Genomic DNA, 22,337 nt, shown 5'->3' with positions numbered 1-22,337 from the left:
GGCCTAACTGACACGATACACGTAGAGCCCCCCATAAACTATGACGTGACAGATAGGTTTTGCAGGTGCCTTCCCCGGTGCGGCGGGTGCCTTCGGGGAGAATGGTTCTGTGGGTGGGACGGACTGCCGGCGGGGGGTGAACCGGCAGATGCCGGTGCTGCCGGGGGTGGGGGTGAGGGCTGCGTCAGACGGGACGTGGGGGCCACTGCTGGTTCCCGGTCCTCCGTGACCGGGCATGCTTAGGACTGCGTGTTCCCCTCGGGCCGGAGGACGCCGCGGTGGCCGTTTGGAATGGTCTCCACTTTGGCGAGAAGTCATTGGCGGCACTTCCCGTCTGCTCCGTCTTCCGGGAAACAGACAGAAGATAGTGTTTCACGACTGCGAGTCAGAAACCGTGAGGGCGTCTCCTCGGTTCAAACGTATCCATTCCTTTAGTACGAAATCAAACGAGAAACCCAGCCCAGAGTGGGAACTCCGGATGTGTTTGCTGAACGAGTACATGACTAAGCGTGCGCTCATCGGCGCCTCCCTGTCTCTAACCCGGATGGAGGCGCTGGGGTTGCCATGGTAACCGCAACACCCAGCCCCTGTTCTGGGGGCTCATGGTGGGAACCGAGAGACTCTGCGACGTTTTCCGCCGTCAACACTGTACTCGTGACAAGCAGGCGCTCACACGAGTGGGGTTGAGCTGTCCTGGACATCAGGGGACCTGAGCTCCGACACTTGGGCGGAGGGTCCTGGACCAGCTTCCTCTGCTGCATGACAAGTGACCACAAGCTTAGTGGCTTCAAACGGCATGAATTTATTCTTGAAGTTTCCATAGGTCAGAAGTCAGGGCGCTCGGGGGCCAGTCTGCTTGGGGCCTCACAGGACAAAACTCCAGGCGTTGGCCAGGCTGCGTTCCTTCCTGGAGGCCCTGGGGAAGAATCCGCTTCCACGCTCGTTAGGCTGTAAGCCCCATTCAGTTCGTGCAGACAAGCCCGTTTCCTCGGCACCATCAGCTCTCTTTCTAGTAGAGGTGCACACTTGCCCCTCCCCTGTGCCCTCCCCTCCACCAACCGAGACCTTCCCACCTGTCAGATCCCAGCCTCCATGCTCCAGCACTCTGTTGCCAGGAAAAACCTGGTCCCTTTTTAAAGGTTTGCCTGATTAGGTCAGGCCCACCCAAGATAATCTCCATTTTTTAAAAAGATTTTATTTATTTGACAGAGATCACAAGTGGGCAGAGAGGCAGGCAGAGAGGGAGAGGGGGAAGCAGACTCCCCGCTGAGCAGAGAGCCCGATGCGGGGCTTGATCTCAGGACCCTGAGATCATGACTGAGCTGAAGGCAGAGGCCTAACGCACTGAGCCACCCAGGCGCCCCAGATAATCTCCATTTTAGGGTCAGGTGCCTTGGACCTGAATTCTATCTGCAGAGTCCCTTCCCTGGAGCACATAGACTAGTGTTTGAATGAATACCAGGAAGACGGTGTCTGTACCACAGGGTCCAGGAATTGGAAGCCATCTCAGAACTTTCTCTACTGCAGTCTCTCAGAAGAGAAAGAGAGGAACTAGCCACTCACAGGGGGAACGGCACATGCAAAGGCCAGGAGTAGTAAGGAGCGTGGGGCAGACTGGAGGCTGGAGTGGGGGGTGGGGAGCAGGCAGTGGGGCAGGAGAGGCTGGACTGTGCAGGTCCATGGTACGCCCGTGGGAAGCTAACCTGCGAAGACGGGGAAGGGCTCCGTGTAGACTAATCGGAATCGGACGTAGAATGCTGAAGAGCTCTCTCGGCTTTAGATCGGAGAAGAGACTGGGAGGGGAGCCCAGTGCGATCCCGTAAGACTTGGCAGCGTTCTGTGTTCGCCGTCCCACGTGGTATCCTCTGGCTGCTGGTGCCGGTAGCCTGATCGAGCACTTCCTAGGTGCCTCCTATGCTGGGCCACCGGATTTTTTTTTTTAAGATTTTATTTATTATTTATTTGACAGAGATCACAAGTAGGCAGAGAGGCAGGCAGAGAGAGAGAGGAGGAAGCAGGCTCCCCGCTGAGCAGAGAGCCCGATGCAGGGCTTGATCCCAGGACCCTGAGATCATGACCTGAGCCGAAGGCAGAGGCTTTAACCCACTGAGCCACCCAGGCACCCATGGGCCACCGGATTTTTAATCTTATATAATTTTTACAACTTAAATGTAAATTTGCATCACCCTGGGCAGCCAGTGGCTACCACACTGGCCGTGTACATGGGTCAGCCATGTAGACGCAGCGGTGGGAACAAGGGCCTTGTCCCGTGGATCCTCTCTGCGGCCCTCAGACCCCGGGCTCATGGCCTTACTCTGTAGACAGGGCAGCCGAGCTCAGAGAGGCCATGTGCTTTCCCTGAGGTCACGCAGCTGGATGAACACAGTTGGGCTGGACCCCAGGACTGTCTGATGAGAGTCTCCCTTCCTGGGGGCCACAGAAGCAGACCATCAGTTGGGGTTGGGGAGTAAAGAAACGAGGAATAAAGGTGGGAGGGAATGAGCCCGGCTGGAGAGCATGCCCTGCCGGCCGCAGAAGGGTGATAGGTGGGCAGAAGTCATGGGATGTTCCAGAAACCTAATGTGCTGGGAGCTGTGAGATGCCTGGAGGTCTTCCTTCCATAGGACTCTGCACTGAGGGCCTGTTCCGGAGATCGGCCAGCGTCCACACCATCCGCGAGATTCAGCGGCTCTATAATCAAGGTGAGTCCGGCGCCCAGAGACCCCTTGCGCTGAGCACCACCCCCACCGGCCTGCATCCTCCTCCAAGGCCGCAGAGTCCCAAATCCCAGGCTAGACTAGCTGCCCTGCCCCACCTCAGCCCTACAATAGCCCAGGCCTCTGGAGAGCAGAGGAGGGCGGGCAGCAGCGGTCCCAGCCAGCAGGTGACTAGGGCACGCCCGGGACAGGGCCAGGCCTGGCTCCAGGAAAGCTCTTCATCACAGGAATTTTAAAGCTATTTGCATCCAATCCCCGCCCTCCATGAAGCCGGATCTGCAGCCCAGTCAGGACTCACATATGACGTTTTGTGTCCAGGGAAGCCGGTGAACTTTGATGACTATGGCGACATCCATGTCCCCGCCGTGATCCTGAAGACCTTCCTGCGAGAGCTGCCCCAACCGCTGCTGACCTTCAGGGCCTACGAGCAGATTCTCGGGATCACCAGTAGGTGCCTGTCCTGGGGGTGCCCGCCGAGGGTCAGTCTGGGGGTGTAGGGGGTGTTCACCGTCTGGCACAGTGGGCCACGGTGTCCATGGCCAGGCCAGGCCACCACGGTCAGGCTAGCTGTGGGGACAGGCATGTCATCGACCCCAGGCGATGGGGGCAGAACCCCACAGAGGCAGCGTGTCTCAAGGTGGGCGTCGGTGTTTCCCGGAAGGAGAGCAGAAGGGGCGCCATTAGCAGGAGGGCAGTGGGGAGGGCTCAGCTCAGCAGGGTGCAGACGCTGCGAGTTTCTAACAATTATGATGGAAATAACACAAGCTCAGAATGTAAACAAACCACCCTCAGCCCAAAATCAACGGAGCAGAGGCAGAGCCTCTGTAACGAAGGGGGAGGCCCCTCTGGGCCGGATTTAGCAATAAAAAAATACAGGATGCTCACCTCAGTTTGAATTTCCAGTCAACAAGGATTGCTTTTTTAGCTAAGTAAGAGTTTCTGCTTATCTGAAATTTGAAGTTCGCTGCGTGTCCTCTGTTTCATCTAGAAGCCCTACTCAGAGGGGATGGGTCTCCTTGCAGTGACGCGAAAACAGGCTTTCCGGGGTGCACTCGGGAGGAATGGGCTTTCTGTGGCCTGCGGTGTCCAGGGCACAGGGAAGTCATAGCCGGGACAGCTGTCTGGTCTGCAGCGAGGGTAAGACGACTGGCTCAGAGCCGGACAGATCTGGCTCCGGGTCTGGGCGTCCACACGTGTTAGCTCCGTGACCCTGCACATGTCACTTAACCTCTCTGCGGTCACTTTATTCACTGGTATAGAACAGGGGCTGCTTTGAGGACTCCACGTGCATAAAACACGTGGCGTGGCTCATGGCCCACAAAAAGTGCTTCGTGACAGTCCGCAGGCGGCCCCTCCTGCTCACCCCCGAGCGCTCTTTCTCGAAAGGACCGTCGTGAGAGCTGGAGCTGGACCTGGTACCAGGACCCACTCTGGGACCGTAATTCGTAGAAAGATGACTTTGAATCTGGGAAGCTGAGGTCCAGGCACCAAGAGGCCGGCCTCCAAGCTTGTTGGTGTCTTGGGAATATTAACTTCACGGGAGCTCTGTCCGTTGACGTTACCCACGATGGCTTGAGTTCATGAAAGAATAGCTTTTATTAAAAGGCTGACAGACTAAAAAAATAAATAAAAGGCTGACAGGAACATTCACGGGCAGGGAAGCCCCTGCCTTTTGGCAGTGGCTGTGTTTGGAAGGCACAGGGTGCTTACAGTGGCCCTGCCCAAGGCTTGGCGGGAGGAGGTGGGCGTGTTGGGGGGCGGGTCGTGCACACGCGTGTCTACTGCAGAGCACATGACGCCCGCAGAGTCGCTGTGGATTCGCTTTGACTCGCACCTTACGGGGCCCAGTGGAAGATTTCGTTCCAAGAAAAGTGGGGGTTCTGAGTCTGGGACAGCCTCACCCAGATCCAGAGGGCGTGGGGCCCCGAGCCGCAGGAGTCACAGGTCACATCCGTCTGCAGCAGGCCCGGCAAACTTTCTGTGAAGGGCCGGACCGTCTTTCAGCCTCTGTGGGTCCATCCGCGTTGCCGTCCTTGGCTCCTTCGTCCCGCAGAAACCCCGCAGAGGACGGACACACGGAGGGGGTGACTCTGTGTCAGTCCAGCTGTCAGTGCAGCTGGCGAATGGGGGCCCTGCGGCCTGCAGGCTGTAGTTCGTGGACCGCTGGTCTAGACCGTTCTTGCGTAGGAAGTGAGTGACTCGGCTTCCTGCGCTTTCTGGGAGGTCACAGCCACAGTTCCAGAGTAAAGAGGGGACTGGAGCTCTCGGAAGGGGGGCTTCGCGGGGAACAGCCCCATGGCCCGGACGTCAGTGAGGCATCCAGGCCTGACGTCGGGACAGTCTGTCCTCAGAGCTGTCCTCCTCCCTGCATCCGTGCTGTCCCCTCGGGAGGACTCAGGAGGAGCCCCGTCCCGTTGTAGGTGTGGAGAGCAGCCTGCGGTTGACCCGCTGCCGCCAGATCCTGCAGAGCCTTCCAGAGCACAACCGCGCTGTCCTCAGCTACCTCATGGGCTTCCTGCACGAGGTGAGCAGGCAAAGCGGGGCTTGGGCGGCAGGGGGCGGGGGCAGGGAGGCCCAAACTCTGTGCCTGGCCCAGGCGGCCTCTCCTGCTCACGGTGCCCACGCAGAGCAGGGTCTGGGGTCTCCCTGGCCCGCAGGACCTCAAGGCCTGACCAGGCAAGATCTCTGCTTCTGTGCCCGCCCTGCTGCCCCCCGACCTGGCCGCCCTCGCTTACTGTTGGGAGCTTCTTGACTGAGGTCCACAGGCTGTCTGCGGAGGGAGGAGCAGGGTCCCCAGGCCAGGGCACCGAGCCGGATGCACAGTGAGCAGACTGAGCAGGCTGTTCCGGAGCGAGGAATGAGTCACCGGGTGCGCACACGTCCTGGGGCTTCCATAACGCGGTGCCACCGACTGGGCAGCTACAGACAACGGAAACGTGTTGTCACGGTCCTGGAGGCCCGAAGGCCAGGATCCAGGTGTGGGCAGCGCCGTGCTCCCACGGGGGCTCGAGGCGAAGGTCCTTCCAGCACCTGGTGACCCACATGTCCCTTGGCTTGTGGCCGCCTCGCTCCTGCCTGTCCCCACACGGCCTCGTCCCGTCTCTGTACAGATGTCCTGCTTCCTCTTACAAGAATGCTTGTCACTGCGTATAGGGCCCGCGGGGTAATCCAGAATGATCTCACTTAGAGACCCTTGATTACCGCTGCAGGGACCCTTTTTCCGACTGAGGTCAGTCACGTCCTAGGGTTCCCGGTAGACGTCCGGTGGGGCTGCCATTCAGCCCCCTGCACAGGGTGAGAAAGTGAACAGTGAGGGGAGCACTTGTCCCCGGCTCGGGGTCCGGGCTGAGGTCCCCGCGCCTCGGGCAGGGAGTAATGGTCTCTGAGGGCGGCAGGGAACACCTCAACAGATCCAGACGGGCCGCTCCCTTTGCTTCCAGACCCACGCCCCTCTGTCCTCCGACCTTTCCTGGAACACTCATCCCTCCGGGCCCTTTGTGGGCGGCCTGTGGTGCAGGCATGAATGGGCCCGGTTTGGCCGTGGGGCTCGCAGCGCGGGGCACTTTTCCACCCACAAGGCGACACCACGGCGGGGGCCTGCCCTGGGTCTCTGGGGCTTGTGCGGGAACCCTGCTGCCTGGCGGGTGGCCTGGGCATGTGATGACCCGTGGAGGGGAGGGGACCTCTGGGCAGGCCTGGTGTCGCCTGTTGAAGTCCATCAAACACCACCGCTTGGTTTTTTGGATTTCTTGTTTTGTTTTTTGTTTTTTTGTTTTTGTTTTTTTTAACCACCTCTTGGTTTAAAAAATAAACTTCGGGAACTCCTGCCTGGCTCATTCGGTAGGGCAGGCCACTCTTGATCTTGGGGTCATGAGTTCGAGCCCCATGTTGGGCGTAGAGATCGCTTTAAAAAAATAAGCTCTCTCGTTCTCCTTCTCTGTCACTTGACCTTACTTCTCAGAAGCCAAAAACTAAGTGATCGTCGTCTTTTTTCCTACTTTTTCATGAACTAGAGATGGATTTATTTCTCTGTCTTCTGCCATGCCGCTGGCATTAATATGTCCCGTGGGGCTTGGCACTGCACAGCCTTGGCCCCCAGGGGGCACCTGCAGGGGCTCGGGGCTGCGTGTCTCCCAGACACGGGGCTGGGCTGCCTGGGCGTCCCCATCGATCCCAGTGCAGCTCTCCCCAACACCCCCAGTTCTGTGCTCTCCCTTGACCCCCGAGGCTCTGCGTTGCCTACTTCTGATTCCTGGACGCCCCCAGGACCCTGGAGGCAAGGAAGCCATCAGGCCATGCCCTCTGATGCCCCCCTCCCTGGCCACCTACTGGCCACATGACTTTGAGCAAGTCCCTTGCGCCTTCTAGGCCTCGGTTTCATCTGTAAGACGGGTGATGTATCCTGCTTTTGGGGTTGTAAGTGCTGTAAGGCAAGCTCTTACCCCCACACCGCCCCCAGGCCTCCAATGACCCCTGTGTGCTGGTCAGTCTTGACTGGTGCCCGACTCACTGGCCAAAGTGTGGATATCGGAGACGTGGTCTGGCTGGGTGACCCCGAACACCGTGCTTTTGCACCCACCATGCTGGAGTCCCCCCGCCCCTGCCCCGAGGGGACCTCCCGGTCCTTTGGATTAGAAGACAAGACTGTGGTGCTGAGGAGATCCCAGAAGAAGCTCATTGACGGTCAGAGCCAGAGGAGCCCTCCAGCTTCAAGCCTGAGCCCTTCCTTCTGCAGACGGGGAAACTGAGGCCCAGAGCAGGGAGCTGGCTGCACAAGGCCCTAGCACAGAACCCACAGTCACTCGCCTGGTCTTGTGTGTGTCCTCCAGGTGTCCCGGGAGTGCATTTTTAACAGAATGAACAGCTCCAACCTGGCGTGCGTCTTTGGGCTGAATTTAATCTGGCCGTCGCAGGGGGCGTCCTCCCTGAGCGCCCTCGTGCCTCTGAACCTGTTCACCGAACTGCTGATCGAGTACTACGAGAAGGTCTTCAGCACCCCTGAGGCACCCGAGGCCCATGGGGAACTCAGCACCAGCACCCAAGGCAGGTGAGCGGGGCGGCCCCTTCACCAGAGGCAGTGCCAGACCCTCTGGGGGCCCCACCTTGCCCCCCGTGCCTCCACAGCCCCTGACGGTGGCCCGGACACTCCACTAGGGCGGGAAATGCCACGTCAAAGTTGTGTGTGTGTGTGTGTGTGCGCGCGCGTGCGCTCACGCTCCTTGTGCTTTGTGAACTTGCCATTAAACTTCCAGCAAGCCTTCCAGCAAACAGCCGGGGTTCTGACTCTTGGCCCTCGGCATGGTTCGGCGGGTGTCGGGCCGGCGGGAGGTCAGCTCCGGGGACGCAGCTCCCGGGCAGGTGCCGCGTTCCCGCACTAGGCCGAGCGGGCCGCGCTCACGGGCAGACAGAGGCGGCAGCGCGGGTGCGTGTGGCTTTCGGCCGGTGCCCAGAGCCGGGGTCGCGTCCGAGGCCGAGGTCGCCGTGGGGGGGCTCTGAGAACTTGTTCGGCGGAGGTTGACCGTGGGGAGGGCGGAGACTTGGGGCCGTAGAGCGGTCAGCTGCTGAGAGGCCCCGGTCGTGTTCCAGCCCTGCAGCCTCCGGCAGGCTGAGCCCTCCACGCGGGAGAGGCAGCCCCCCCGTTTCCAGCTCAGGTACGGCGGAGGCAGGTGCTTCCTCATTCCCAGCACGGAGCCCCCAGACTCACCCTGACTGGACGGGCTCGGGTCCCGTGCCCGCCCTGACCGTGGCTGTGGCCAGGTCCACGCTGATTGGCCTGGGCCCGAGCCGTGTGCCCCCCCCCCCCGGGCTGGGGTGAGGGCGGGTTGGCACCCCCGACGTGTCGGTCTGCTCGGGCCGTCATGACAACAGCACAGGCTGGGGGCTTCAACAACAGACGTGTCCTCCTTACCGGCTGGAGTCCAGAAGCCCGCGATCTGCATGCCGGGCGGACAGGTTCAGGTGCGAGCCCTCTTCTGGGCTTGCCCGCAGCCACCAGGGTCCGTGCATGGCAGGGCAGGGAGAGCTGGGGAAGAGCCGGCCCTCTGCAGTCTCCGCTCGCAAGGACGCTGACCCTCGTGGACCCGGGCCCACTCTCATGGCCTCGTTTACCCTCAATTACTTCCACTAGGGCCGCCTCTTCCGTTATAGCCGCCCTGGGGTTTAGGGCTCAACATAGGGGCTTGGGGTTGTGGGGGCACAGACCGAATGTGACAGGCCTCCCGCCACCCTTCCCCGAGTGTCGGCGACGTATCAGACGCTGTGCTACGCGCCCCAAGCTCTTGCTGCGCGGGCGAGGGGAGGGCGACTGGGCGCGGAGAACAAACGTCCTCTGCAGGTGTCCCATCCGCCTGTCCAGGCCCGGGGCGCGGTGCTGACCCCCCCCCCCCCCCCCGGTGCCCGTGTGAGTCCCGGGACTGCCCGGGGCTCCATCCCGGAGCTTGGAGCGAGCAGGTGCTCCCTCTTCTCAGCCTCGTGGCATTCGCTACCCTCCCTGACCTGCCGGTGTGCGCTCTGCCGCTCCTCTCTCCTCTTCTGTCTTTGAAGAAGGGGACGTGTGACCTAGGGGCCATCTCCTGGCACCTGTCCGTAGACGGCAGACAGGTTCCCCGAGGATCGGTTGGACCCAAGAGCGGGAGATTGTCCCGCTCCCTTCTCTGAGCCTTCGCTGACACGGATCCGTCCTGTGTCATGGTTGTAGCACGATGCCCCTGGGTCCTGGCCATCCGTCCCATTCGTAAGTACCGATCCAGTCAAGTCTCCAGAGCAGAGGAGGTGCCTGAGGGTCGCAGGGTGCTGCGAGGGGGTCCCTCCGGCTCACTGAACACTTCTTCCCTGGGAGAGGAAGGCTCTGTGGCATCAGGTCACTTGTGGTCGGAGGCTAGAGGACAGGAGACTGGCGATGCGGGGTCACAGGCTGGCGAAGGGCAGGTGACCCTCCGTCCACTGGGTCCCTGGTGTGTGTGGCCTGGTTCTGGTCTGCTCCCTGCCCCCCACTCTGCTCTGTCTGTCCTGCTCCTTCCTGTGCCCTCGGCTAACCCAGGCCAGAGCGGTTCCCTCGTGCCCTTGGAAAGTGACCAGGGTTTCCTTTCTTTCCTGTTCTGCCACAAAGCCTTATTCTTTTCTTCCTCTTCTTCCTTTTTCTATTTTTTCAAACCCAGCCCTCCCACTCTGACCCGCCCCAGCCAGGCACAGAGAGCTGAGACCCAGCCCCAGCCTCTGGGGAAGCTGCCCGCCGTCTGCTCCCCTGCCCCGGGGAGGGGGTCTGTGCTCCCACAATTCAGCACAAGCCCAGAAAAGCCTCAGAGCTCTGTTGCCAGGGAAAGGGGGAAAAAAAATAAAAAACCACAACCTGAAATAAAAATGATGGGTCCCTTAAGAGCGCACCGCTGTGAACAGCGGAATTAACAACGACATTAAATCAAGTCCCTGCGTTCCGCAGAAGGGTTTACGGTGTGGCGCGCGGCACTAAAACGTAGGTCTCAAATTGCCTGACTCCGGGAGGCGGCCCGGAGACGTTTTCCTGCGGCTGCTTTGATAACCATCTCCCTTTCGCCAGCGATAATTGCGGAATCCCAGGTTCAGCACCGCGTGGCCTTGTCACCCTTCCTTGTATCAAAGCACCATTTCCCCGTCAGTTCCGCAGCAAAGGAGAGCGATTACGGCGCTAATGTGTGGCAGGCACGTGTGGCGCGTTTCAGCGTAACACCATGAAATGTGATGTGGAAATGAGGACTCCAGGGTGTCTCTCTTGACAGGATGTGTGGAATAAACTGTTCAAACATTCACTTTTGTAGGAGCGACAAAGATTTTAAGTGACTCCAGAGATTAGGCAGGCTGCCCAGAACTTGTGGCTGATATCCACAGTGAATGATTGAATCCCGTCCAGAACATGAAAGTCAGTGGCAAAGCGAGTGGCCGGTGCGCCCCAGAGAGAGCCAGAGAGAGCCAGGCTGCTGTCACACCGCGGGGAGCCAGGACCGGGCACCCTCCCTTCTGCCGCCAGCTGAGAGTCACAGCTGTGTGGCCCTGGGCCAGTTATTCGGCCTGCACGGGGAGTTCAAAGTCAGAAGGTTCTGCCTCTGGGGGTTCTGTCCCTGCCACTGTGGATGGCTGAGCGGGGTACGTTCCTTGAGCCTTTTCTCGCTGGTACAGTGCGGAAGGCGGTACCTACTCTGCAGTCCCCGGTCTGCTTTCGAGCACCTGCTTTGGGCCAGGCAGCCCCAGTCTCACAGATACAGAGAAGAGACGATGCACTTTCTGCCTTCAAGGGGCTTGCAGAATGGTTGGGGAGTCGATAAGCAAAGAAATGTGCCAAGAAGCATATTTAGGGCTAAAGCAGTGTGCACAGGACACAGGCAGGTACGAGGAGGGGACAGAGGAGAGAGTCCGGGCACCTCCCAGCTTTCTCATCTTGAGATACGAGGGCAAGTTCTGCTGGTTTGATCACAAAAGGTCTGCTGTTGTGTTGTAAGAACCACTGCTCAGAAGGGAGGAGAAACTCAGTGACAGGAAGTATAGAAAGAGAAGGTAAAAATCACTTGAAATTTTCCTGCCCGTAGATAAGCACTGTTCTTATTTTGGGAACGGGCACTTGTATCCACTGCCGGCAGAGGCACCCATTGGTCCGGTCACTTCGGAGAGCAACTCAGCAAGCTGGTGAAGGTGAAGCCAATCCAGCAACCGCGTGTCCAGGCAGGGAACCGAAGAGGTCGGGGCAAGAGCATCACCGCGGTGTTCGCGTCAGAGCAAATGATCAGGTGCAGCCCGAGCGTCCGTCAGTAGAAGAAACGGCAGATCAAAGAGCTGCATCCACGTGACCGAGCAGTAAACATGATCGAGGCGGGTCTGTGTGTCCCAGCGTGGGTAGATCTCTGTACATTGAGAGGAGGAAAAACCAGAGAATGATCAGTGCTGTGTGTTCTCACTTGTGTAAAGCTCTAAAAGGTCCCCATCCTACATGCAGTTCATGAATTGTACAGTATTACACTTTTTTAGAATAAAGATTTTATTTATTTATTTGACAGAGATCACAAGTAGGCAGAGAGGCAGGCAGAGAGAGAGGAGGAAGCAGGCTCCCTGCGGAGCAGAGAGCCCGATGCAGGGCTTGATCCCAGGACTCTGGGACCATGACCTGAGCCGAAAGCAGAGGCTTTAACCCACTGAGCCACCTAGGTGCCCCAGTGTTACACTTTTTAAAGAAGATTTTATTTTTAAATAATCTTTACACCCGCCATGGGGCTCGAACTCACAACCGCAAGATCAAGAGTCACGTGTCCCACCCACTGAGCCAGCCAGGCGCCCCAGTGTTACACTTTTTGAACAATATACATAGAAATGTCTTTGCAAAAAAGTGAACGGACAGGAGACATACCAGATTCCTCAAAGAGGAGAGGAACCAAAGGGTCCTTAACTGTTTCTGTCATGTTTTATATATGTAAGTGTTCTGTTTCCAGTGTGGCTGAATCGCGCCTACAGGACTTGACCTTTTCACAGACAGCATTATGAGCTCTGGACAGAACACAAAAGAACAAACAAACAAGAAAGCAAGCAATGACTTGAAGGCCCTGGAGAACGAACAAGGACAGATTCTGGAGGGAAGTCCGTGCTTAGAAAAGTCAATGGCACAGACGAGCTTCCATTATGTAGCTTTGAAGCTGAGCCAGAGCGAAGTTGGCACTTCTGTTCGAGTGCCTTTATCTCCAGTAGAAATTCACAGTCTCTTTGGCCTAAAGAACAGAGGACAGAGTTTGGGACAACAACAGTCACTAGAAAGTGGGTAGGGAATTCCACATGGGAGAAAGCCAGCTCGGGGGAGCCGGAATTCTGTGCATGCACTCTGCTCAAAGTTCTGCCTGATCCCTGAGCCACACCTGTGTGGGACAGACACCAGCTCTGGATAAAAGACCCAGCCTGAGGTTTGAGCTCCCAATAATAGACAGCGTCTGTGGCTTGACTCCAGCAGAGCCCAGAGCCTCTGTGACGTAGTCGTAACAATGTCCAGCACACAATGAAAATGATTATATGGAGAACCAAGAACATGCAGTGTACTCGAAAACTATCAACAGACACCAACCTTAAAGTGATATGGGTGTTTGGAGTGACTTCAAGGATGCTACAGTAGCTATTACACACATCCTAGTATGTAAAGGAAGGTAGACTTACCATAAATGCAAAGATAGGAAATCTCAGTAAAAGATAAACATAGAAATCATAGGAAACAAAGGGGGAATTCTAGAAAACCAAATACAATATCTGAAATATATATCTGAAATATTCTGTCATCTCCATTACCGAGAAAAAACTCCCAAAAGCAAAATGAAAACACTGGTTGTGTTTAATAGGAGAATGGAGATGACAGAAGAGAGTCGGTGACCTTGAACGTAGCCTACTAGAAATTGCGCAATCTATAAAATAAAGAGTAAGCTGGGAGTACCTGACTGGCTCAGTAGGTAGAGCGCGTGACTCCTGGTCTCGGGGTTGTGAGTTTGAGCCCCTCGTTGGGTGTAGAGATGACTTAAATAAACAAATAAAGAGTAGAAGGATTGAAAAAAAAATATGAACAGAGGCTCAGGGACTTGTGGGACAATATCAGAATATTTTATATACATGTAATGGGCGTTCTAGAGAAGAGAGACTCGAGCACAAAAAAAAATTAAAAATTAATGGCTTAAAATATTTCCAGTTTGGTGAGAGATATAAATTGTCACATTCAATCATCTGTGAACCCCAAGCTGGATAAATGACAAAGAAAACTACACACAGGGATGCTATAGTGGGCCTTCTGATAACCAGAGATAAAAAGACAATCTTTTTTTTTTAGATTTTATTTATTTATTGGACAGACAGAGATCACAAGTAGGCAGAGAGGCAGGCAGAGAGAAGGGGGGAAGCAGGCTGCCCACTGAGCAGAGAGCCTGATGCGGGGCTCGATTCCAGGACCCTGAGATCGTGACCCGAGCCAGAGGCAGAGGCTTAACGCACTGAGCCACCCAGGCGCCCCAAAGAGGAAATCTTGAAAGTATCCAGAGAAAAACGAAACAGAAGACCAGCAGTTGAGACTACCTGACTTACAAGCAGAAACTATGAAGGCCAGAAGACGGTGGAACCATACCTTATTCCAATACGATACTAAGGAACAGTCTGAAAAGAACAATACTGCATTGCTCAGAGGAGGGGTAAGTGTCAAACCCGAATTCTCTGTCAGCCAAAAATGTTTAAAACTGAAGGTAAAATCAAAACTTTTTGGAGGGTGGGGTGAGGCGGTAACAGTGATGGGCAGGCAGTAAGGACGGCACGTGTTGTGATGAGCACTGGGTGTTATACGCAAATGAATCATTGAACACTACGTCGAAAACTAGTGATGTACTATACAGTGGCTAACTGAACATAATTAAAAAAAACAACAACACTTTTTTGAGGTAAAAGAAAACTAAGGAATTCTTTTCAATGGCAGACCTGCACTGCAGAAAAAATGCCAAAGGAAATTCTTCAAGGTCATAGGAAATGAGAACAGATTGAAACCTGGATATTTTGGAAATGATGACGATCACTGGAAATGGTGAAAATCTGGGTTATATAAAGGAATCCATTTCCCTCTTCATTTTAAATAAATAAACAGGACTGTTTAAGGCAAAAGTTATTTTTTTTAAAAAAAGATTTTATTTATTTATTTGACAGAGATCACAAGTAAGCAGAGAGGCAGGCAGAGAGAGAGGGGGAAGCAGGCTCTCCGCGGAGCAGAGAGCCCGACGTGGGGCTCTATCCCAGGACCCTGCGATCATGACCTGAGCCGAAGGCAGAGGCTTTACCCCACGGAGCCCCCCAGCGCCCCTCTTACAGGTTTGATGTAGATATGATACTTACAGCAGCTGCAGCATCGGGTCCAACAGGAACGAGAAGGTCCTTAACCATTAACACGGGTTCAGGGTTTCTACCTTTTATGCGGAGTGGGACAGAAGTCATCCCACGTAAACTAAAAAGCTGTGGGTGTATGATAGCCCTGGAACAGCTACAAAAAAAAAAAAAAATACAAAAAGATACAGCTTCAAAAATAGGTGAGTTGCAAGTGAATTCCAAAAAATTTTCAAGAATCCAAAAGAAGGCAAGAAAGGATAAACGTGAGAGCAGAAAGACAACGGACAAACAGCAAAAAAAAATAATAAACTGGTAAGCCTAAATCCAACCATGTCAGTAATTATCCTCTAAGGTTAGTGTACTGAATGCTACAGTTACGAGGCAGGGCAGATAGTGTCAAAACGGGTGTGAAAGGTAGACGTAACCGCGTGCAGCGTATTGAGAGAGGTTGAAGGTGGACAGAAGCAAAGACATACCATGCACAGTGATCATCGAAAGCTCGGGGATTCTCTACTAATAATATATAAAATAGACTTTACTTTTTAAGGAGCTTAGGTTGGTTTACTTTTATTTTTCATTTTTCTGTTAAGTTTCTATCTTGATTCTGGTATAGTTAATGTACAGTGTCTCAGGTGTACAATACAGCGCTTGGGCAATTCTATACGTCCCCCAGCCCCCAAGCGTACGCTTTAATCCCCATCCTGTTTCACTCAGCCCCCCACCCACCTAAAACAGACTTTAAGACAGTGTTACTAGATCTAGATGGCCTTTTTATAATGACAAGATGGTCAGTTTATTTAGAGGACGTGGCTGTCATAAATGGGAATGCACCTGATAACGGGATTTTAGGTACCTGGAGGAAGGAATCCCACAACAGATTTGAGGGATAAGCAGGCATTTCCATAATCATGGCCGGAGATCTGGGCACCCTATCTCAGCAGCTGAAAGACCAGCTCAACAAGAAGTTGGTAAAGTAATAGATAATCTGAACAACATTACCTATCACCTTGACCTCCGTGATGCTTACACAGTGCTGCCCCCAACAACAGAAAACACGCTCCTCTCGCCTGCACACGATGTGATCCCCAAAATAGACCAGGTTCTGGGGCATTAAGTAAGTTCCACTAAGTTCAAAAGATTTGAAATCATGTGACTACGACAATGGGATCAAGGTAGTAATAAAAATCCTATCTAGGGAAAACCTAAATATATGAAAAAAATTTTTAAAGAAAGAAAAAGGAGCCACGCTTCTAAATAATTTATGTGTCAAAGAAAAAAATCATAGCGGAAGTGAGAAGATAATTTGAACTGAAGACTCATGCAAAATATCAACATTTGGGGGGTGCCTGGGTGGCTCAGAGGGTTAAGCCTCTGCCTTTGGCTCAGGTCATGATCTCAGGGTCCTGGGATCGAGCCCCACATTAGGCTCTCTGCTCAGTGAGGAACCTGCTTCCCTCTCTCTCTCTGCCTGCCTCTCTGCCTACTTGTGATCTCTGTCAAGTAAATAAATAAAATCTTTAAAAAAAAATATATATATATATCAACATTTGGGAAACAATTAAAAATAGTACTTGGAGGAAAATCTAAGTGCTTATATAAAAAATAAATAGAAATACAAAGTCTAAAATCAACAACTAATGTTCTAACTTAAGCTATATATATATATATATATATATATATATATATATACATGTGTATATATTGTATACTGTGTGTGTATACACATGTACACACACGTATGTGTATGTGTATATATGTGTGTGTATGTATATTTGATCCCAACCCTGGTCACAGCTGATTGACTAGGAGGTGCTTCTCACCCTAATGAGCCAATCTGATATACATGTGTATCAAGTAACCCATTCAGTAGAGAGAAGAAAATAACAGAAAGAAACAGAAAATTAAAAACTAGAAGAAAAAAAAAGAAAATTAACAAAGCCAAAAAAGTTAGCTTTTTGAAAAGATAAATTCAGGAACCCCTTTCTAGGCATATTAAAATAAACCCCAAATTAAGAATGAAAAGGCAGTTATCACTTTGGAGTCTGCAAATAGTAAAATAAGTAAAAATATTATGAACGGTTTCATGCCAAAACTTCAATGTCGATGAGATGACACATTCTTTGAATAATTCAGCTGAACTGAACCTGATCCAAAAAATGGAATGTAGTATTCTAGTGGCCTTGTATGTTAAATACATGAAAATTTTTAAATTACAAAATATATCTCCCCACAAATAAAACTCCTGGCCCAGATGTCTTAATTGGTGAATTCTAACAAACATAAAGATGTTCCATCAAAAAGTAGAGGATACTTTCCAACTTGTTTAATACCATAATCTGACAAAGACTTTGCGAAGACAAACATCTATGGATCTATATCCCTCATCAACAAATATGAAAATACTTCATGAATATTAACAAATCCAGTAAATCAATATGAAAGGTAGTTCACAATGACCAAGTAGAGATTACTTAAGGAATTCAAGGTTGGCTTAACATTTAAGGATTACTATAACTCACTGTATTTACATAATAAAGGAGAAACTCACGTGGTTTTAAAGAAATGTAGTTAAAGCATTTGGCAGAATTTCATAATCAAGATTTTTTTTAATTATATATTTATTTTAGCAGGGGGCCGAAGGAGAGGGAGGGTAGAGACCTACAAAGGGCTCGATTCTATGACTTTGAGATCATGACCCGAGCTGCAACCAAGAGTTGGACGCTTAACTGACAGAGTCACCCAGGCGCCCCTATCATTCAGGATTTTTTTCAAATGTAAGCAAACTAAGAACTACTCTTATCTGCTAAACAATATACTTAATGGTCAAACTATTGACACTTTCTCTCTAAACTCAGAAACACCGGGGTCCTGAGTCTCACTACTTTCATTCAAATCCTATTGGAGGTCCTGGCTATTGAAATAAGGCAAGAAAAAATAATAGGCGCGGGGCGCCTGGGTGGCTCAGTGGTTTAAGCCTCTGCCTTCGGCTCAGGTCATGATCTCAGGGTCCTGGGATCGAGCCCCGCATCGGGCTCTCGGTTCAGTGAGGAGCCTGTTTCTCCCTCTCTCTCTGCCTTCCTCTCTGACTACTTGTGACTTCTCTCTCTCTGTCAAATAAATAAATAAAATATTAAAAAAAAAATAATAGGCGCAAAGATTGGAAGCCAGAGTAAAACAGTCTCTGCAGATGACATCATTGTGTAGAAAGCCAGCTAGGATCTACAAAACAGCCACTGTAACTAATGGGTATAGCAAGGTTTCAGAACATAAGGCGTATCAGCATCTGATCAGGGAAAGAAACCACACAATAATTTGAAAAGTTAGTATAAACAACCACAAAGTGTAAGAGGGCAGGGCCACATGAGAGTAACCAAGGAAGATCCAGTTTGGAAGGACTCCCCCTCCCCGGGGGAGGGATGCAAACTCCTTTGGAGAAGATGGGGTCATGGCCCTGTGGTTGGTGACGTGTGCTGGCTTGTCTGGACAGAGCTGGTCCACAGTCACTTGGCGTGCAGGACACACCTGTGTGGGTTGCTGGTAAGCGGGGGCTGGTAGAGAACCACACAGAGGGAAGTGGAGCTTCAGTTAAAAGTTTAGAAGAAAAAAGAGAGAGAAGGGCCCTAGGTGTTCTAAGCTCTCATGGACTTTGAGTGCTGGCAGCTTCTTTCCTAATGTGCCGGTGAGAGTTCCGGGGAGCTCTCCGACTGCACGGTCTGCCTTGTGCGGCCCCTCCTCTCACGAGCCCACGGAGTCGAGCTGGACCCAGCAATCTCGAGTTTCAGCCAGCTCCCCAGGTGATTCCAATGCTCGCCCAAGTTGGAGAACTGCTCCTCTAGAATGACCTTAAAGGCATGCCTTCTGTCCAAATTTTGGGTAATTTTTTTGATCCCCCCAAAAGTCTGGTCTAATCGTGTTTTTGTGTTATTTGCCCAGATCCGATTCCATCCGTGCAGGAAGAGGTGCTCATTACCCCATGGGAGCCTCCTTGGGAAATCCATGCAGTTCAGAGCCATGCCCTCCGGTCAGCGGCTAAATCCAGATAGTTCGCTTGTGTCTGGAAATCATGTAGGGAATCTAGCGTCACATTGGCAAACCCCGCACTTTTGGCCCATCCTGGACCTGAGCGAACTTTGGCATCACACCCCCCCGTCTCTCTGTCGTGGGCACCTGCGTGTGCACACACGTGTTTGCACACAGACGCACACATGCGCACACAGCAGTGTGCTGGTGAGTGTTTCACTACCGGCTCTCTAGGAGTATCAGGCCCCGATCTGCGGAGTGTGCCTGTTCCTGCAGCATCAGGGCACTCGCCATGGATGGTTTCAAGCTACTGACGCCAGGTCACCAGACACAGATTTGGGGGGAGACGCATATGAGTGGTGTCCCTTCCTGGCCAGTCTTCCTCCCTTCCAGCTCTGGGACCGCTGGCAGGGCCCCACCACGGAGGCAGTGAGGACGAGGACCACTCTTGCAGACTTAACCCCGGGCGAGGGCGGAAGCTGGGAGTAGACGCTTAGCCACCCACGCCCTCCTGTCGCCCACCAGCCCTTCCAGGCCCCACTGTCTTACACGGCAGGGAACCGCCTGCTGCCCCAGGAACAAGTCGATCTCTGTCACTTGACCTCAAAATGGACCAGTTTGGAGCCGCACTGTCCGGTAAGTGGGAGGGAGTCCCTGTGTTCTGTGTGAGACCGGGCACCCTTGGGAGTGGGTGCTAGGGCTTCACCCTAAGAAAGGGGGCGAGTGCAAGCCCCGGCCAGCAGCCTCCGTGGCCTGGTGTGGGATCCTCCCAAGGGTCCTGGATTGGGAGAGGGTCCCCGTTGCACCCAGCTGCCTGAGGTTTGGCTCTGTGGGTGGTCTCACACTCTCCGGTCTCAGACTCCTCCCCGGTATGCGCCTGGGAACCCCCGGGGCGCCCCAGCCCCATGCAGGGTGCGGTCACCAGAGCACACCCAGCAACACCAGCCAGACACTGTCGGTTGTTTGGGGAGCTTTGGGGCATTCTGAGAGCTGCGGTGGGAGGCAAAGCCGAGCTCAGTTTAAGAAGCGCCCTCCCCCCACTGCGGACACACACGGGTAGGGGCTGGGCGCCGTGCCGGCCGTGTGGTCAGGAATGCTTAGTGGGTTTGTGCTCCTCTATCTGTCCCCTTGCTCCTGTGCACGGCGTCACCCCCGGCTTGGGTCGCCATCCGCAACCCCACACTGGCGCGGCGGCTGGGTCAGGAGTGTGCCTGCTCGTGGCTTGGCAGCGTGGCCTCCAGCTGTCCACCTGTGCCCCGAGAGTCCGGCGGGCAGAGAAGCAGACGTGCTGGGAGCGCGGGCACAGAGCCACAGCCCAGGCTGAAGCCACCTGCTAGCTGCGTGACCTTGGAGCACCACTCCAGGTCCCCGTGCCTCAGAGCCCGATGAGGGGCTGTGACATGCCCGAGGGGGTCCCAGGAGGAAGCCAGGCAGGGCGGGGCGGGCCCAGGGCAGGCGGGCCAGGGAGGGGGCTATGTGGTGGGCCAGCTCCATGCTGTCCCCAACCCGTGGACTGTGTGGGGGCAGAGGAGGCCAAGGGAGTGGCACTGAGCATCCCCGGGGTGTGGCAGATGCAGGAGGGAAGCAGATTTCAGACACAACCCGCAGAAAGGCGTCCCTTACAGGCTGAATCCCGTTCTGCAAAAAGAGGTCGGAGTCCTAAACTCCAGGACCTGTGAGGGACCTTATTTGGAAGCAGGATGACTAACTTTATGTGAAATCATGAGGTTGGCCCTACTGCATGTCCTCACCCTTGTGAAGGAAGGAACTCTGCCTGAGACACGCCCACGGGGGGCCACAGGAAGAGGAGGCAGAGATCCACGTTGGGTCTGCAGGCTGGAGAGCCCCACAGGTCCCCAGCAAGCTGCATGGACAGAAGACAAGAGGGCACGGGGAGAGAGGACCACCCCCACGCCAAGGCGCACCTGAGTGGCCCCAGCCCCAGGCTGGGGACCGGCCCAGCTCACGCCTTGAACTGGCAGAAATTCCTTTCTGTGGTTTAAACCCGTGGTCAGTGGTGCTTTGTTATGGCAGCTTCTGGAAGCTAAGTGCCCCTCCGGGGGAGCGCTCTGGGAAGTGGTGACTCTCCATCACCATAACCTTGGGGACAAGAGGCCACCGGGGATGGCCATCCTGATGGCTGGTGCCGGGGAGTCGCCCACCCCTGAGTTTGCTTGGGGTGCACTGCAGAGCTCTGATGGGCCCTGCTCCCCGGGGCCGGGTCAGATGGAGCCGGGGAATCGGAAGGTGCTGGAGACCCCATGGAACCCGGGGTTTCCCGGCACGTGGGCAAGGGCCCCCGGGGCGCCGGTGGGTCCCCGGGGTGCTGGTGGTAGTTTTGGAGGGACAGGAGGACCGCAGTTGCGCACACACTCTGGGGCCCCTTTCTAATGGCAGAGCCAACCCTGGAGGGGCTCCCCAGGAGGGAGGGAGCTCTCATCGCGGAGCAGGGGCGGTGGGGGCACACCTAGACTTGCAGGGAACTCCTGCCCTGTGTTGGGGCGCTGGAGCCCCCCAGGCCCCCGCCTCTCTTGTCGGGAGCCAGGTGGGCTGTCCTGGAACCTCCGTGGGATTGGAGGACAAGGACCTCACGGAATCTGGGTTCACCTCTGCAACTGCGGGTCCGTGGCGATCCCGCCCCTCCCCCAGCCTCAGCTTCCTCCTCCCCCGCCCCCACCCTCACTGGACAAGTGGACCTGCAGCTGGACTGGGAGCAGGGCCCATGGGGGCAGGGCCCTGAGCCGGGCGGAGGCAGCCCAGAGGCCCAGCAGCTCTGTCTCTTAAAAGCCTCCTTCATTTCTCCATGACTCCTTACTGAGCACCTGTTTCCTGGGTGCCAGGCCCTCTGCTGGATGCTGGGAACTGGTGAGTAAAACCGACCAGGTTCCCCGCCTTCGTGAAGCAGGCGGAAGCAAAAAGGTGAGTCACAGAAAGTTGTCGGTCTGAGGAATCAAACAAGAGGGGAGGAGAGGAAATGCTGTCCTCATGAGGGGGGCTGGGGACAGCTGCACCTCAAGGGGACTGGGGTCCAGTTCCCAAGCAAGTGGGGAAGCCAGTCCAAGAGACGGTGGGGCACACCTGGTGCAGACAAGGCACATGCAAAGGCCCTGTGGCAGGAGCATGCCCAAGTGGGCTCCAGCTAGAGCAGGGAGGCCGTTTGGCTGGAACGGAGCGAGGAGAATGGAGAGAGGCGGGAAGGGAAGCCAAAGGGCCAGAGAATGCGGTGATTGCGGCCTTGGAGGACTTGCTGCTGAGCAAGACCGGCAGAGGCATCGTCATGCTGGCGCTGCTGGGCTGAGAACCGAGAGTGGCGGGATGGGAGTGGAGCGCATGTTACGCCCACGGCTGCGCTGGCGGGCTGAGACCACGGTGATGTTGGTGTGCGCGGTGACACAGGGCCACCCCCTGCTTCTATTCTGAGCACAGTGCTAACGGCCAGGTGTGGAGGGTGAGACCACTGGGCTGCTGGCTCATGTATTAGGAAGATGGAATCTTCCAGAAATGGGACAGGGGCAGGAGGGTGGGCCTGGCAGAGACAGATGCTTCCTGATGCCCAGCAGGCAGGGGTGCGAGGCCAAGGCCCCGCCTGGAGATAGCAGCCGGGGAGCAGTGAGCCCGGAGACAGAGAACCGAGAGGCTGGACGATGTCAGCCTAGGAATTCAGGACCGAAGTCAGAGCATAGACCTAGGGGAAGAGACGAACTGGAAAAACCAGGTGTGGGGGTCCTGGGAGTCTCCTTCAGCAGG

General features: G+C 54.7%; 1 protein-coding gene across 3 annotated transcripts in view; it reads left to right on the top strand.

Annotated features, from left to right (window-relative positions):
• Window positions 1-20,274, top strand: part of ARHGAP8 (Rho GTPase activating protein 8) — a 69,595-nt gene extending 49,321 nt beyond the window's left edge. Inside the window, exons 7-12 of one of the 3 annotated variants that reach the window (XR_006819594.1) lie at window positions 2,625-2,702; window positions 3,036-3,164; window positions 5,138-5,241; window positions 7,547-7,764; window positions 18,984-19,226; window positions 20,216-20,274. Coding sequence is in view for 2 of the 3 variants with exons in the window: in XM_046011198.1 (XP_045867154.1) it covers window positions 2,625-2,702; window positions 3,036-3,164; window positions 5,138-5,241; window positions 7,547-7,764; window positions 18,984-19,023 (569 nt within the window). In the remaining variant the exon portion in view is untranslated. Of the gene's footprint in view, window positions 1-2,624; window positions 2,703-3,035; window positions 3,165-5,137; window positions 5,242-7,546; window positions 7,962-18,983; window positions 19,237-20,215 lie in introns of those variants that run through there. The other 2 variants (XM_046011198.1, XM_046011199.1) reach the window with 2 other exon arrangements.
• The last annotated feature ends 2,063 nt before the right edge of the window (window positions 20,275-22,337 follow it).

Source organism: Meles meles, chromosome 7 (genome assembly GCF_922984935.1).
Source record: "Meles meles chromosome 7, mMelMel3.1 paternal haplotype, whole genome shotgun sequence".
NCBI lineage: Eukaryota > Metazoa > Chordata > Mammalia > Carnivora > Mustelidae > Meles > Meles meles.
Note: the sequence above shows the minus strand (reverse complement) of the source record. Positions and strands in the feature narration are given on the sequence as shown.